We start from the raw sequence: 16,183 nt of genomic DNA on the forward strand, positions 1-16,183 counted from the left end.
ATTTATGATGCAAGAAGCCCATGATCACCAGACTTTTCCGCGCACAAAACTTATTTCGGGTAAACAATTCTAAGCCACAATTCAGTCCACTCGAAAATACATACAAAAAACGCGACAAACTGCAGATTTTCGGGTCTTCTTTGCTAATCTCCTTAAAGGGGAAACTACTATGCTGGGTTGTACGCGGTACATGTGTGGGAACACCAATGATTACCTTTTCTAGCTATCCGTGGTTTGCACTTCTAATGCGCACATGCGACCAGTAAAATATCAGTGGCCGCGTCCAGCCTACGTCCTGAGCACTGTAAGTTCCGCGCTGCTGTCATTTTGAAAACACACCGCGATTTCAGGCCACCCATTTAAGCATTCTGAACTTGCCGTGGTGCAAACTGTTGATAGCAGATGCCGCCGCGCGGACATGCCGCAGCAGGCTCACATAATCACGCTCGGACGGTGTCTTTTCTTGCGTGGGACGTGGGTTGTTCGAACGGGGCCACTCGGCTGCGCGATGTCGTAGATCTAACGCAGGTACCATCGGCATACAGCAGGCGGTCACAGGTCAGCATCACTCGAGAGAATTTCGCTACCGTGTGGAAAGGCTGGCTTGGTGCCCGCATACGGCAACGTTCTCGCACATTCTGATAGTGCTTCGAACTCTATCAACTCTGCTTCATCTACGTTGTCGACCCAAGAAATTCAGGCATTCAGGGCTTTCGGCACTTTCGGATACGCCATACCGCCAGCAGCGGCAGCATCGGCGGCTTCCGAAAGAACGAATAAAAAAATTCTTTTATAAAACTTCTAGCAAATGAGTGGCTTCCTAATTTTTTATTAAAATGTAAAAAAAATGTGATTTTTGTATTCTACTACGCAAACTAATAACAATTGCTGTTAATATGACGTCACTATGACGTATATATGACGTCACGCGGGGCAGGAGCCGTTGCGAGGGGGCTAAATCTCGTGCCCCGCGTGGGGTTCCAGACGCTGCCAAAAAAATTCCTCTTTTGTTTAGAGTTTTTGTTTGCATGACGTCACAAAAAAAACAATTACTTGTTGCTTAGCGATCTTCTTCAGGAGATCGCCATTGGTTCAAAGCAGTCGCGCGAGAATAGCGAGTAGTTCGCGTAGGAGGGCGTTGGAGCAGCCACAGCGGAAGAGGCCAAGGTGTACCGTGTTCCGCGAGGAGGTTGCAGCGACCCCGGCGAGGGAGGGCATGCGAGGGTGTGTGCGCGCGCGTGCCGCCAAGCGGTAGTAGCGGTGGCTGCGGTGTATGTAGGGCCCCGTACTCCTCGCGACCATGGATGTCCGGTAGTTCCAATGTGTGCAGGTAGCCGTTGCAAATTTCATTTTTATTATTTTTTTGTCACCTTCGGTACCACCCGCCACCCCAGCAGAAGCGTTGCAAACCAGTTCGAACCGCTACCTGTAGCCTGTGCGAGCGATTAAACGGTCGACGACTGCTGCTACCATGTCAACCCGGGAAGCAGGTAGGGAAGTGGTTTTTCTGCTCGGCCTCCCGGCCGTTCCGGCAGTGGTATAACTTAATAAGGAGAACGTTGTCGGACCGGTGTCCCCGTGGATGGGCGAAGCGGCGTGGAATTTTCGCGGATTCTCCAAGTGCGGCCGCCGGTGCCGGAGAGCGGAGGATGTGTCATTGCGCAAGAGAGCATTTGTGCTGGGCGTTCCCGACTGGCCGCTCCAAGATCGCTGCCACGCCTGTGCGTCCGTTTACTGTTGCTCGCCGCAGCACAAGCGATGCTTTGCGTTGTGCGGAGACAGCATTTACAAAGAAACACGTGATCCGGGGCCCGCAGCGAGCTGGCCTTTCACCCTTTCTTCTCACGGATTCGCGGCGCCTTGTCGATATTACAATGTCGGACCACGCATCACCGTAAAACATATCCGCATTCAAAACCTCAGCATGCATTATCGTTTCCGTTTTTTGACGCGTAAGCGAAAGCGTTTTGATCTTGCCACGTCCTTCGCGTTAATAGCAGCAGCGTTAGTGCCAGCTCTCGAACTGCCGGTGCATTCGCGACCGAAACTTGTATCGGTACAAGTGGGCTGTTGAGTGGCCCTCTGTAAACACGCGCGCGATCTGCCTAGGCTCGGTGAAGATTGACCAGATCAGGCACCGTCTTGTCGGTGTCCGGTCGTGCGTGCGCCATGCAGTTGCGCTACTTGAACTCTACGACGTTCGGGCCACGCGGACACTCCCCCTCTTTCTTTTCTATTTTTTACCCCTTTTTTTTTTCGGCTGCCGCGCAGCGTACAGGGGGGATTAAAAGAAATACGAACGACGGAGCACACAGCCTCCGCCGCATGCTGCACCGTCTGGCTGCACTGTCAGTAAACTGCGCGCATGCGTAGTTCTTTCAGAGCGTTTGAGAGTGTGGCCTACTGTTACGGGAAATGCTTGATAAAGAAGCGACGCCAGCCATTTATTATAAAGCGTCTTGTTATGCTCTGTCACCACTGAGCATCCTGTTATCTACTCATTTAGGAGCCAAGCGCGCAGCAGGCTGATTGCCGCTAGCATGATGCTCTTCAACGATCATCCTGCCCAGTGGCGACGCAGCGTGAAAAGCCGCCTCAAAATTAACGACCGGCGTCGCCTCTCGATCAAGCATTTCCCAATAATGTAGGCCACACTCTCAAACGCTCTCGAAGGAGTGCGCATGCGCGCAGTTTACTGTTTTTGCAACCAGACGGCGCAGCATGTGTCGGAGGCTGTGCGCTCCGTTGTTCGCATTTCTTTTAATCCCCCCTGTACGTGACGTGTGTGAAGCTGCTGTGTTCCCAAACTTCAAGCGAAGGTAACGGCAAGAACGCCGCGCGCATTGACAGGTGGTAGTTGCAAGTTACAGCGTTACGCCCAAAGCGTTGACTTCCACTTATGATACGCGGAAAGCGGGATCGTTGGCGAACGCTTTTCAACGCTTTTTTTTTGTTTTTGTTTTGTGAAGCCTCGGTTTTAACGTTGCGAATCTATCTGTGCCTACAGTAGGAGAAACCTCATCAGCCATGAACGACACTGACGAATTGGCTGTGCAAGAATTCTACAAGGGCAAGAGTGTGCTCATCACAGGGGTGACTGGCTTCCTTGGTAAGGTATGCATTTGACTTTCGCTCACTCCTTTTTCTCTGTCGTGGCGTACGCAGTTTTGGCACTGTGTCCTTGAAGTGCATGTGCAAATATTACGTACTGGTGTATAGCCATCTGTATAAAATGATCAGGGTTGTGTATTTTCGGGTAAAATTGTTTCACACCCCGAGCATGTTTCAGGAGAATCGGGTTAAACACTATTTCTCCCCGAATTAGGCATTTTCAAAGCAGCGATCTGCACAAGCGTGCGCTGACAGTCCGCCGCTCGCAACCAGTATTTGCATTAAGCAAGCCCCACAAACACAGCTTTTGAATGCATTGAGTATTGGCATGTCCCTACCGCTCGCTACCCCGGGCTGGCAAATGTGGCACTGACACTGTTGTGCCAAGCTAATGGAAGCTGTGATGCCAAAAGAACTTTCTCCCGGCTGAGGTATGTTCAGCGATCAGACAGGTCTCGAGCGAAGACCGACTTGTTGCGAATGCAGATGATAATGTATGTAAACGTGTGTAAAAAAAATCGATGACGAGCTTTTCGTGAATAAAATGTTTCATTTCTTGGAGGCTATCAATCCACTTTTCTGCCATGATTACTGATCCATTTCCAAAAAAAAAAAAAATAAATTCCGAATTTCAGAGAGTATTTGCTAGAAAACCCTGATAGCTTGAAACAGATTGAAACACCCACTAATCTTAGCGTGGTAAAGTTATAAAGCTTGCAACAGCTTGTAATAAAATGAACTGAGTGTTACTGAATATATATATTTAACCCGAAAAAACCCAAATTTCGGAATCACCCGCCGCGGTGGCTCAGTGGCTAAGGCTTCTGAGCACGAGGTCGCGGGTTTGATTCTTGGCCGCGGCGACCGCTTTTCTGATGGAGGCGAAAAGCAAAAACGCGCGTGTGTACGAGATTTCAGCGCACGTTAAAGATCCCCAGGCGGTCAAAATTAATCCGGAGCCCTCCACTACGGAGCGCCTCATAGCCTGCGTTGCGTCGGCGCATTAAACCCCACAATCAATCAATCAATCAATCAATCAACCGAATTTTGGAATCGTTTTAGAAAAAACCTCGATTTCTCCCCGATTATCCGTTTGAAAAATAGCACCCGATATTTACCCCCCAATTTTATAGAAATATAAAACCTGAAAACGAACAACCCCTAAATATGATGTACACTATTACGTATAATGTTGCGTACTGGTGTATAATAAAATCTGCAGGAGCTTGGCGGCTGTGGCACAAACTCGAGCAACTTCGGGAAATATTTGGCAATGTTCGGATACCCTGCCACCATATCTCTCCAGCGCTTGCAAAAGTACTGCCGAAATTTCTTAAAGGAGTACTGACACGAAATTTCAAAGCTGAGATAACTATGTAAAACGCTTCCTTTTCATCAGGAGATATCTCCCAGCAAGTTTCAACAGCAACCGTTCAGCGAAACATATTTAAAATCCATTTTAATCTTCGCCCGCACGAGAAAGCCCAGAGCGGGCCGACGTGACATCATCTGCTACGTGCCCCAAACTGCCGACGTCGGGGCTCCCGTGGCGAAGCCGAGGTGCTGGCTGTGGTTGGCGCGCGCTGCTCGGGCGTGTGTACACGTCATGGTTTTGGGACTGACGTCATGCTGCCCGGGCCTGTGGGGACGGCGAAAACCTCGGCCGGTCTGGGCGCGCGCGTGCGCTCGCTCGCGCGCGCTTCCAGAGAGGCAGCGATACGGCAAGAATGGTGACGTCATGTTATACATGCTGTCATTGCGGCCACTCGGCGTTTTTCAGTCGAAACCGAAACTGGCACGAATAAACGACGCCGTAAATGAATGTTTACGCTGCGCTCGACCGTCTAATCTGTCATTCTATGATTAGTGGGCTGGTAGGCACGCATAGCAGCGAAAAAAACGTAACATAAAAATTTCGTGTCAGTACTCCTTTAACATTGTGTGTGTGTCGCAGCATCCTAGTGGAGTAGCCTAGTGATGTCTCGCAACAGTTGCAAGCGTGCAGAGTAAGTGGACGGGAGCTTATCTTTTCTTGCCCATTCAGACTTTCGCATCGCACTTATTTTGCATGTGATGTCACGTGCTGCTGTGTCGGAGATAGTCGAGTAGGTCAGAGATAAAGTACTGGCATTGGTAATGGTGGCAGATGTTGTCAGTGACTGGAAGAGTTTGACATTGAAGCAGGCACGGTTTGGCTGCTCTTCTTTGAGCAACTTTTTGGCAGTGATACTGGATGTTGCTCGTGTTTAGGGTAAACTAGCAGGCTTGACTTGCTTGATATAGTTAGCTTTAAGCTGCTGGCACTTATCAAGTTTGTTAGCACATGATTGGCTCATTCGCACAGTTTTTAGAGTTTTCGTTGCGGGTAGTTTTGTGCACTGACGCGTTCTGATGGAAGTACAGGTGAATGCTAGAGTAATGCCACACATGCATGTGAAGTACAGCTTTGGTTTTATAGTCTGACAAGTTCAAGCTACTCCGTTCTGCATGGCAGGGGTTCTCAGGCATGTTGGTCCCAGGGAACCCTGCTAAGCTCCGTCAAGTGCCAGGGAAACCCGCCCCCCCTCTCTCGCCATGGTTCATTCGGTTCACGCTACATTCACGTGCAATAAATTAAAAAAAAAAAGCAAGCTTGCTTGCTTTTGAATTTATTTCTCGTGAATATCGACTTTATGTGAGCGCGTACGCTAGCGGCACCTATCTCCAAACAGCAGAAATGCGCAGGGGGGGTAATATAAGGCCGAGATTCAAGTGCAATAGTTTAACCACGCGGCCCGTTTTCAGAGTCTGGCTGACTACAAGCTTCTGCACAGCTCGCGCCTTTGTGTTGTGCACTGAGATGTGCTTACTGACACTTGGGCATGCGTAATGGAGGCTCCTTAGATCGATTGAACCTCGGGTTCGCCATCTACCTAAGTTACTTGGCGAGTGCAGAATGAGGGAAAATTTATCAGTGGCCCGCGGAACCCCGAGGAGGTTCCGCGGAACCCACTTTGAGAAATCATGCTGTATGGTATGGAAACAAAGGATTAAACAACTGCGGAAGCTTTTGTTTAAGTATGCAAGGGAAATGATCTTGAAAGTTTTAAGTCTACTCTCATAGAACAGTTTTTCAAGGTCTTTACGGTGCACCCTCAAAACCTGAGACAAGCTAAAGCTGCACAATACTTGTTGCGCCATTCAACCACTGGTAGTTGAGCCGCACTCCTACGAAACTGGGAACGAAACTGTAGACAAAGTATGCGAGCATTCAATGCGTCTGTGTGCCTATCATGCAGTCCGTCATAGGCAACCAAGTAGCGCAACACCGACAAGTGACGAAGCCTTGTCATGCAGAGATAACCAACCGTCATATCAGTCAGTTGTTGCAGCGCTTCCTGAAAGCTCTTCCTGACGGCTGGTCTGAAGGAACTTCCTCTTTTGAAATTTGCAATCTTCCTTTGGCCAAGTTATCTGAGCATTGCACAAGGGGCCCTCGCGTTTCCCTAAGCTTGGCTGAGGAGGCTGAAGTTGGATAGGCTTTTGAAGAGTATGCCTTGATCATGCGAATTTGTCAGATAATGTCATCTACAGGAGTGTTTGAATAGTGAAATTGCAAACTGAGCTCAATCGAACACTGGCTTTGGATGTTGAGTAGAATTTTTTTTCTTTTTTATTACCGCATTTCTGAAAACTCGATGCTGCGTAGAAGTGTTGGTGTTACCATTGGGCCCAGTGTATGCATAAAGGGAAAAAGAAAACAATGAACTGGAGCATGTATTTGAGCTTTCATGTGTGCAGTGTATGGCACTAGTACGATTTGTTCTTGGTTGAGTGAGCTTTTGATTCTTATCATTCGGAGCTTACCAGAATATTTGCAGGTATACAAAATATTTGACCAAAACAGATTACTGAACAGGCATCGATTTTCCAACACTTGAATCGATTGACAAAAGCTAGTTGGCTTGTATTTGAAATTTCCGATATTCGCACACCCCCAATCATTGGCTTTTGTAAACTTTGCTTACTTTGATTTCTAGACAAAGCATTAACCCTGCTAAGTCCCCATGTTCACATCTGAATGCCTGCAGGTCGTTTTCCTTCTTTCGTTGTCTGATCCCCTGTTAAGACATGCATTGGACTATTAGGACAGGCATCCACTAAAAGGACTTCATACTTTAGGAGGTTCATGAGCAGTAGTTTCAGAGGCTTTTTGGCTGAGAATCAGTGGATGGATTTTTAACTTAGAACTGAAAAAAAGGAGTTGCTAGTTGTCTTTAGGGCCCAAAAGTGAAGGCATTTGCCTATACTTTCCCTGAAATGTGTGAATGTACTGTTCTAAATCTTGCCTGACCTTTTCATTATTTTGCACCAATATCGCTTATCTGGGCATTGTGGTCAGATCTGGGGTGCATTATCTGGGACATTAATTTTTTTTTTCTGGGGTGCAGTGTTTTCCTCTCTGCGTGCCTCCTACTGCAACAGAGCTGTGCCATTCCGCAAAAAGAGGAGTAAAGAAAGGGGGCATTTTACAACTTAAAGGGGACATGAAGACAAAATACAAGTTTGTTTTATTCGAAATATTTCATGTTCTATAGTGCCCCCAGCACTCGTACGGGAGCAAATGATGCTTTATTCACTAGGAAATTGATCAATTTAAGTTAAAATTTTGATTCTCATGCCAAAACATGCGTTTGAACGACGTTTGCAATGACGTCATAAGAACAGGTCTTTTCGCTAAAATTGGTGTGGAGCGGAAACTTGTTTACTGTTAGTCAACCTATATGGCGCCACCACACCGCGGCAAGCCGTTTTCTGCCTTTGGTTTGTCTGTGACCGTATTTAAACCTGGTTCATGGAGAAAATTATTGTTTCATGAAACATGGAGCTCGCTCGACAAATGTGGTCACGTAAGACACCGTTGCTTGCGTCATCGGCCAGTGTCGTCTGAGACAACCCCAAAGCCCCGCAGTGCTGTGCGTCTAAACCAAGCATAGTGCGCACAGTACCAACAGCAGTGCGCATCGGTGCTTCTATGTTTACGTGTGTTTGCGTAACTTCCACTGTTTGTCCCACCATTCTTACTGATATAAAAAGAGTGTGCTCTAACTTTACCTGCAAATAGCTCGTTTGGCAAGCTTATAAGTTCTGCCTAATTTGCATTTGCTTTTTCTGGCCTCCGCCAATCGCAGAGCAGGCTGGTACGACATCATAGGTTCTGTTGCGGGAAATGAGCTAGTGGGTCGCATGGCCATTCCCTTTTTTCCTAATTATACAGCTTATTTGAGCGAAGTTTACAATAAAAGTGGTGTCAGCATGATTCTAACGAGGCAATCTTTTAAATGATCCACACTTGCATTTTGTCCTCATGGCTCCTTGATGAGACTAGTGGGTCCAATAAAAAGAAAATTTCCCCTTTCTTTTTCTAATGAAGGCGAAAAGCAAATCCGTGTGAAGGAGAATTGATCTCACGGTAAAGCTCCTTGGGCAGTCGAAGTTAATCCGCAGCTCTCTACTGTAGTGCACCTTAGCGCAGCTTCAACGCATAAATCCATGGAGGAAGAGAGACTAGGTGAGGAGGGAGCATCAGGTGGTACAAGTGAAGTCTATGTCAAAACTCAAGTCGTTCCCTAGTGCGCGGTAGTTTTTATGTCCTGGCACCGTGCAGACAGGCGTGCAAAGGTGCATTAAATCTTTTCATTGAACCGTGGTCTCATCAAGGAAAACTCGCGGTCAGGCGATGTGTGGCAGGCTCGTAAAGAACTCACTCCCGCAGTAGAATTCAACACCTGCCTCGTACAGGGAGCCTGGTAGGCCGATCAGCTCGCGCAATTCATTTTGGAGAGCCACTCGATCTGTTCACCGTTCAGCCCTCAGAACCGCACAATAGCCGATCGTGTATTCTTGTGTTGGGCGTCGTGGCATTGCAATTTTAAAAGGGGCCGCAAAGAGTGTGATTGTGAAATATGGAGGGTGTAGTTTTTATTGTTTGTTATTTATTTTTCTTCGATGTCAGTAGGCTCGCATTTCTTAAAATTATTTGCTGAGTTAAGTTTATTTAAGCATTGAATCTGGTTGCTTTAAATGCAATACAACTGCCGTGACCTATACAGTAAAACCCTGTTAGTTCGGCCCCCATTAATTCGGAATTTCAGTTAATTTGGACGCGGCGTCTGGTGTTGCCCAAACTCTGCATTGTTCTGTGGCTGAAAACTCTCATTAATTTGGACAGATTCGGCCACAGCTTGGTTAATTTGGACTCCCCACCGAGTTGAGGTGGGGACTACATCGCAATAGACAAGGATTCCACGGTCGGCAAGGTTACCGACAGTGACAGTGTCTCTAAGGTTTTGGATGAAGCCGAAGGGGGGTTGGCTGACGAAGACCCTAGTGATTACGATGAATGCCCCCGCCACACACTAAAGGATGCCATGCATGCATTAAGCGCCCTAGAGGAAATTTTTATGGTTTCCCCAGATAGTGTGCGTTGACTTAATCACCTTCAGGAAGTTTGCGAAATAGTGATTTCCTTGCAAATCATCTCCGCGAAGCAAACGACAATTGCTGAATTAAAAAAAAAATGAAAGTTTGGTGATGTTGAAAACATTTTTCAGTTGTTATGACCGTACTCGCGATACTTCAGATACTCTGTTAGTTTGAACATTCTCTCCTGTCCCGTGAAATCTGAATTAGTGGGGTTTTACTGTAACACAATTTTAAAAGTATTTGTAAAACTGCTCTAGCTATTATTACTTTCCCTGTTTCAGGTTAAAAAACAAAACAAAAAAGAAACCTGAGTACCTATTCGTACATAGAACTTCTATTATTGCTGAAAATTTGAGCTTTTATTTGGATTGAACAGGAACTCGATTCCTGCCATTATAGACATCAATAATAGGCAAGGAAGCACTAGCATGCATTTTCTTGGTACATTTTTTGAGGCATTCATTAATTGGGGTTGAGGTTGGGAAACATTCGCAGTTATTGCTCTGTGAATTGTTTCCTCACGCAATGCTGAAACCAAGCTTAAAGGGACGCTGAAGTAAAAATAAAAGTTGCTCTAGAATGATACATTAGCTCGCCGAGAACACGAATGTACCACTCTTAAGCATAGCCTTTTTTTTAAAAATGAGGTAGAAAATAGTGAAAGTTTGAAGACAGGTGCTGCCGCCACTGGCTATACCATGCAACTTGCACCGGAAGTGGTTAAGACATCTGGCGTGTGTAACTTTTTTTCTGGCTGCTGCTGGATGGCGCCACCCGTCCATACTTGGGGCGGCGGTACTGCTTTTCGAGGAAGCGTGCGAGCTATGCACGAGCGGTTGGTTCGACGTGAACATATGCAGGGCCTCAAAAGGACAATGCTTTTCTTAAACAAAGTGTCAATACCGATCACGGGTCCGATGAAGGAACTTTTTGCTTAGTGTTCCGGAGCTACAAGGCATGTGGGAGTTCGAGAAAGCACGATTGATTTGAACGAAACTGACCAAACCACTCGGTACTTGGTACCGTTGTATTGGGTTGCTTCTGCACCACTATACAGCGCCACTGCCTCGCTTGCTTCCAGTTTATTGTGATGCAAACAGCGACTGCAGTCACTGTTTACATCACGTATGATCAGCGTTCGATTAGCGATTTCTCAGCAATTAAGGCATCTTTCGGCATTAAGTCAGCGCTAAAATGGCTATGAGAAGATTAGACTTTCATTTGAAACCAAATTGTTGGTTGTTTTCAGTGTCCCTTTAAAACCTAGCCACTTTTGGTGCATTGTGCTCTTACGGTGTGTAACAGGGAAGGCTGTTGGATGCAGCGTACGGCTTCTTGGCCAGGGCAGTTTTTTTTTTTTGTGGAGGAATTTTCGCAGAACTACCAGTTGTGCCTGCATTCATTTTGTCTCCTTCTAGAGGCAATCAGTTTATCTGCACACTATAGGAAACTTGGTTAAGGGGGAGTCACCTGTTAACATTCCTATGGAACTTGCTACTTCACGGTCCATGAAATTAAAAAAACATCGTGCACCAATACAAAAAGCTTACAAATATATATCAATGCTCACAACGGCCTATTTTGCTCATTTTAGATAAATGTCACTTTGTACTGAAATAAACAAACAAAACTTTGGCTTGCTAGACAGCTAGTGCCATCTAGTGAAAACTGGATAAACCAAAAATGCGTTTCTTGCTTATTTTTTATCTCCGTAAAGATGTGATATACTATTTCTTTAAAACGCAAACTAGGCTGTTAGGAACATTCCTATGAATTTGTAAAACCTTTCGTATCGGTGCACAATGCTTTTGAAACCCTTGGGTCGTGAATTGGCGAGTTCCATTAGAACGTGATCAGGTGAGTCCCGGGCTGGGGGTTTGCGCTGCCGCGCAGCCGATTGGTATCAGCGGGGGGATAACCTTATCAGCCTTGCATTCCTCCAGCCTGTCTGCCGGATTATCTCCAATAGCTTTTCGAAGTGCAAGCTGCAGTGCAAGGCTGCTGATACCAGGTGTTTACCCGACCTTCAGCCCAATAAACTGCTAGGTCATTGCCCCTGCACTAGCACAATTTCTAGATTTCCTGTTCCTTTTAAAGCAAAGCAAAGCAAAGCTGCATAGACTTTCTTCTACTGATCAGATTTCAATTGAGCATCACCTAGGTTGTTTGGTGCATTCAAAAGGGTCGTGAAGACAGAAAACAACTTTGCCTAATAGGACTCTCTGCAAACTTGCCCGGGAGACCGTGATATCCAAATGGACTACCCAAGAGTTCACGAGTGCTTGTGTTGATGCCCTGGACCCGCATCTTCAGTGTCCACTTCCATTAGGCCTCCCACGGTCTGATGCAACCATTCTTTGTCGCCTCTGGCTTGGAATCCCATTCGCGAATGCTTACTCCTATTTGATCGGAATGGCAGCCAGTGAGGTGTGGAAAGTCCGTGACACACCGGAGACCATACGACATGTCCTATGCGAGTGTGCATGTTTTTCATCGGAAAGAGGCCAGCTCTGTTCAGCTCTACGGAAGCTAGACTCTCGGCGGCCGTTCTCTGAGGAGAAAATCCTGGGCCACTGGCCTTCTCCGTCATCTACTCGCAAGGTGACAAAAGCGCTCCTGTGTTTTCTAAAAACAATGGACTTGCACAGAAGACTCACACGAAAGGCTACCCTCTGTGAACTCACTGAAATTTTTTGTCTATAAAGTCCTGCTGCTAAGCACACCACTTTACGCTATGTCTGTACCTTTCCCCTTCTTTCTCTGTTTTCCTCTTTTTCCTCATTGTTCCCCTTTCCCCCGTGTAGGATAGCATACTAGGCCGTTGCCTGGTTAACATTCCTGCCTTTCCTTTACCTTTGTTTCTTCCTCCCTTTCGTTGAAAAAAAACTAGCCTTTGGTAACTCATTCAGCTCCATTCCAGCCGCAAAAGATGTCTTTAAACAACAACAACAAAAAAACACACAAAAATATAGAAAACTTTTGAATAATGCGCTACAGTGGCATAATGAGGGCAGGAGGGATGCTTTATGGCCCAGAACGAAAAACGCAGTTATCAGTGTGTTAATGGCGTTTTAGCATTAAAAAAATACGAACAGACGGAACTCTCTTGGCAGTAGCTTTGGTTGGTGGCTGCCACTCGCACAAACAAGGTTCTGTGACATCACAGAAATCGCGGTAGGGTGGCTGGGAAGTTGCCACCGCGTCATCTGTTTTTTTTTTTAATATCTAGATTATCTGTTGGTTGGTTGCGATAAAATTGGTATCACTGTTGTTGGGACAAAGCAGTCTTTCTAATGAACCAAACTTGTATGCTGTTCTTGTGGCACGTTTAAGGGACATTCAGTGCTCTTGGGCATGTGTCATTGCTCATCTGCATAGTACTGTCTAGTGCAGATCCGATTAATTAATAACTTCCTAGTTACCTCATTCAAATAATAGCTTGAGCCCAGTGTTGGCCTTTATTTGAGTGTACCTTCTGAGAGGCAAGAACAGGGCACGTGTGTCCTTAGTCTGCATATTTCCTGCTAGGGACGTTCAGCATATACGTAAATAACATGTAGAGATCAGGGTTAAGAGATGTACTTGTGGATTCATTGAAACTGAGATAACTCCGTGTTGTCCCCATTGGCTGAGCCTCGTGCGTCAAGTCATCTAGGGAGCGCTCTAAGGGTGGTGGCCTGTGCTTGCAGATCCTCCTTGAGAAGCTGCTGCGCTCCTGCCCAGGCATCCAGCAGATCTTTCTGTTGATACGGCCGAGGAAAGGGTCCAAGTCGAAAGAGCGGCTGTCCTCGCTGCTCAAGGCGGAGGTATGCACGTGTTGGAAGAGTGTGGGGAGCGCTCGGGGACTAAGGACGTGCCCTCTCCTGATGCGTTGCAGTGCTTCGAGCACGTCCACCGGGAGCACGCCCAGGCGCTGGGCAAACTGGTGGCCGTCGACGGGGACCTGACCGAGCCTGGGCTGGGCCTGCAGCCGGCCGACTATGAGCTTCTCACGCGGGAGGTCTCCGTGGTCTTCCACTCTGCCGCCACCATCAAGTTCAACGAAACGCTTAGGTGGGCAAGCGGCTGTTATTGCTTGCACCCTCTTTACCAGTGGCCGGCTGTCTGGCTGCAGTTATCGAGTGTGAACTTGAACGGACAAGTTTGAAAATTGTGGTCTGTGGCATTGTTCTGGAGTGTTTGTTAAGTGCGATGACTGCATTTGGGCCACCATACCAATATACAGTGCGCTCCTGCAAACTTCACACCATTGTAAAATGCATGCACAGATGTTGAGGGTGTGTTCACTGTACATTACACAATTCCAGGCAGCACTGGAATCATTCTGGGCCAATCTTAAAAACTGGTTCAGAGTGATGTGTACATGTGCATGAAAAAATTGAGGGGACGTTGTCATTGTAAGTCGAGCTTGTTATCGGACGCACATTTTACTTTGCTTCTTTGATGCGTATACATGTACCATGTAATTAGGGCTGGTTATACAGGGTGTCCCAGCTATCATGCACCAAGTTTTAAAAAAAGAGTAATGGCGAAACTCGAAGAAAACCTATTGGATAATGTTTGCAGTACTGTGAAGAAGCGGTGACTAATTTTTTCGTTAATTAGACTTAACTAATTATTTCTAATTAATTATCTAACTCGATAATTACTGTCCTAATCACGAAAGTGTCAATGAGGCACTTGTAGGTACCCACGAGGGGCATCTAACTGCGGTATTTTCAGCGACGAACTAATTGCGTACTCATTTATTCTGACTGATAAAGAAAACCCGCGAAATATGAAAAATACCACGTGACGGCGCATCCGCGCGCATTGTAAAGCAGCGTCGCCAAATAAGCTGATTGAAAGCAACTGCTTCCGGTGTTACCCACCCGAAGAGACAGCGCATCACCTTGATAAAGCGCGTGTGCAGATAAGGCACAAACTCGGTGGCGATTTCTTCTTTCTTTCTTTTGTTTATTTTATTCTGGCTAACTCAGAGGCAGCCAGTTTGAGGGCGTTGCTTTACGATGCGCGCGGACGCGCTGTCACGTGGTATTTTTCATATTTCGCGGGTTTTCTTTATCAGTCAGAATAAATGTGTACGTAATTAGATCGTCGCTGAAAATACCGCAGTTAGATGCCCCTCGTGGGTACCTACAAGTGCCTCATTGACACTTTCGTGATTAGGACAGTAATTATTGAGTTAGATAATTAATTAGAAATAATTAGTTAAGTCTCATTAACGAAAAAATTAGTCACCGCTTCTTCACAGTACTGCAAACATTATCCAATAGGTTTTCTTCGAGTTACGCCATTACTCTTTTTTTAAAACTTGGTGCATGATAGCTGGGACACCCTGTATACAGGCCTTCATAGATTATGCTTATGAATAGCCTTCATAGATTATGAGAGAGCATTCTCGAAACCTCAGCAGTAATGCAGGCATTGCGGAATCGGGGTGTAAACGAGCATTATATAAGAATACTAGAGGATATCTGCAATGGGTCCACAGCTACTATCGTCCTTCATAAGGAGAGCAGTAAATAACTTATAAAGAAGGGCATCAGACAAGGAGACACAATCTCTCCAATGTTATTCACAGCATGTTTATGAGAGGTATTGGATTGGGAACAGGTTGGCGTAAGGGTTGATGGAGAATACCTCAGTAACCTCAGATTTGCTGATGACGTTGCCTTGTTAACTAACTCGGGGGACGAATTGCAAAGCATGATTACCACACTGGACAAGCAGAGTAGAATTGTGGGCCTGAAGTTTAATATGCAGACAACTAAACTAATGCTCAGTAGCCTCGGGAGCGCACAGCTGTTTGAGATAGGTGGCGAGGCGGTGGAAGTGGTAAGCGAATAGATCTTTTTAGGCCAAGTTGTGACTCCAGATCCCAACCATGAGGCAGAGATAATAAGAAGGATAAGAATGAGGTGGAGTGCATTCGTGAGGCATTCTCAGATAATGAATGGCAGCCTACCATTGTCCCTGAAGAAGAAAGTGTATGACAGCTGCATCTTACCAATGCTCACCTACGGGGCAGAAACTTGGAGGCTCACTAAGAGGGTTCAACTTAAATCGAGGACTCAGCAAGCAATGGAATGAAAGATGATAGGGGCAACTTAATATTAAGGGACAAGAAGAGAGCGAGAACAAACGCGTGTTAAGGACATATTAGTAGAAATTAAGAAGAAATGGACGTGGGCAGGGCATGTCATGCGAAAGCAAGATAACCGTTGGTCATTAAGGGTAACAGAGTGGATTCCTAGAGAAAGCAAGCGTGGCAGGGGACGGCAGAAAGTTAAATGGGCAGATAAGTTCAAGAAGTTTGCGGGGATAAATTTGTCGAAGTTAGCACAGGATATACTGGCAGGAAAACACTGCATAGTACCTGTAGCAAAGGCAAAGTGTGTGTACACTTGGTGTTTGCCAACTATTGTTCGTAAATGTGCTAAGGAAAGCTGACAGGATCAGTCACCCTTACATAACTGCCATTTTGGTCCATATTTCTTCACAGGCAAGCTGTAGAGATGAATATGGAAGGAACTAGGAAAGTGCTCAAGCTTTGTCATGAAATGAAAAACCTACAGGTGAGTTCTTTTCTTCTTTTTTTGGCTTC

At 46.2% G+C, this 16,183-nt stretch overlaps 1 protein-coding gene across 2 annotated transcripts in view; it reads left to right on the forward strand.

The window, feature by feature from the left end:
- Window positions 1-1,177: 1,177 nt before the first annotated feature.
- Window positions 1,178-16,183, forward strand: part of LOC144174620 (fatty acyl-CoA reductase 1-like) — a 47,629-nt gene continuing 32,623 nt past the window's right edge. Inside the window, exons 1-5 of one of the 2 annotated variants that reach the window (XM_077703395.1) lie at window positions 1,178-1,490; window positions 3,008-3,114; window positions 13,266-13,382; window positions 13,454-13,629; window positions 16,082-16,154. In XM_077703395.1, the coding sequence (XP_077559521.1) occupies window positions 1,472-1,490; window positions 3,008-3,114; window positions 13,266-13,382; window positions 13,454-13,629; window positions 16,082-16,154 (492 nt within the window). In that variant the 5' untranslated portion in view covers window positions 1,178-1,471. The remainder of the gene's footprint in view (window positions 1,491-3,007; window positions 3,115-13,265; window positions 13,383-13,453; window positions 13,630-16,081; window positions 16,155-16,183) is intronic. The other variant, XM_077703396.1, reaches the window with a different exon arrangement.

The sequence above is a fragment of the Haemaphysalis longicornis genome, unplaced genomic scaffold (assembly GCF_048455015.1).
Source record: "Haemaphysalis longicornis isolate Haplotype H1 unplaced genomic scaffold, Haemaphysalis longicornis Haplotype H1 scaffold_3, whole genome shotgun sequence".
NCBI classification, from domain to species: Eukaryota; Metazoa; Arthropoda; class Arachnida; order Ixodida; family Ixodidae; genus Haemaphysalis; species Haemaphysalis longicornis.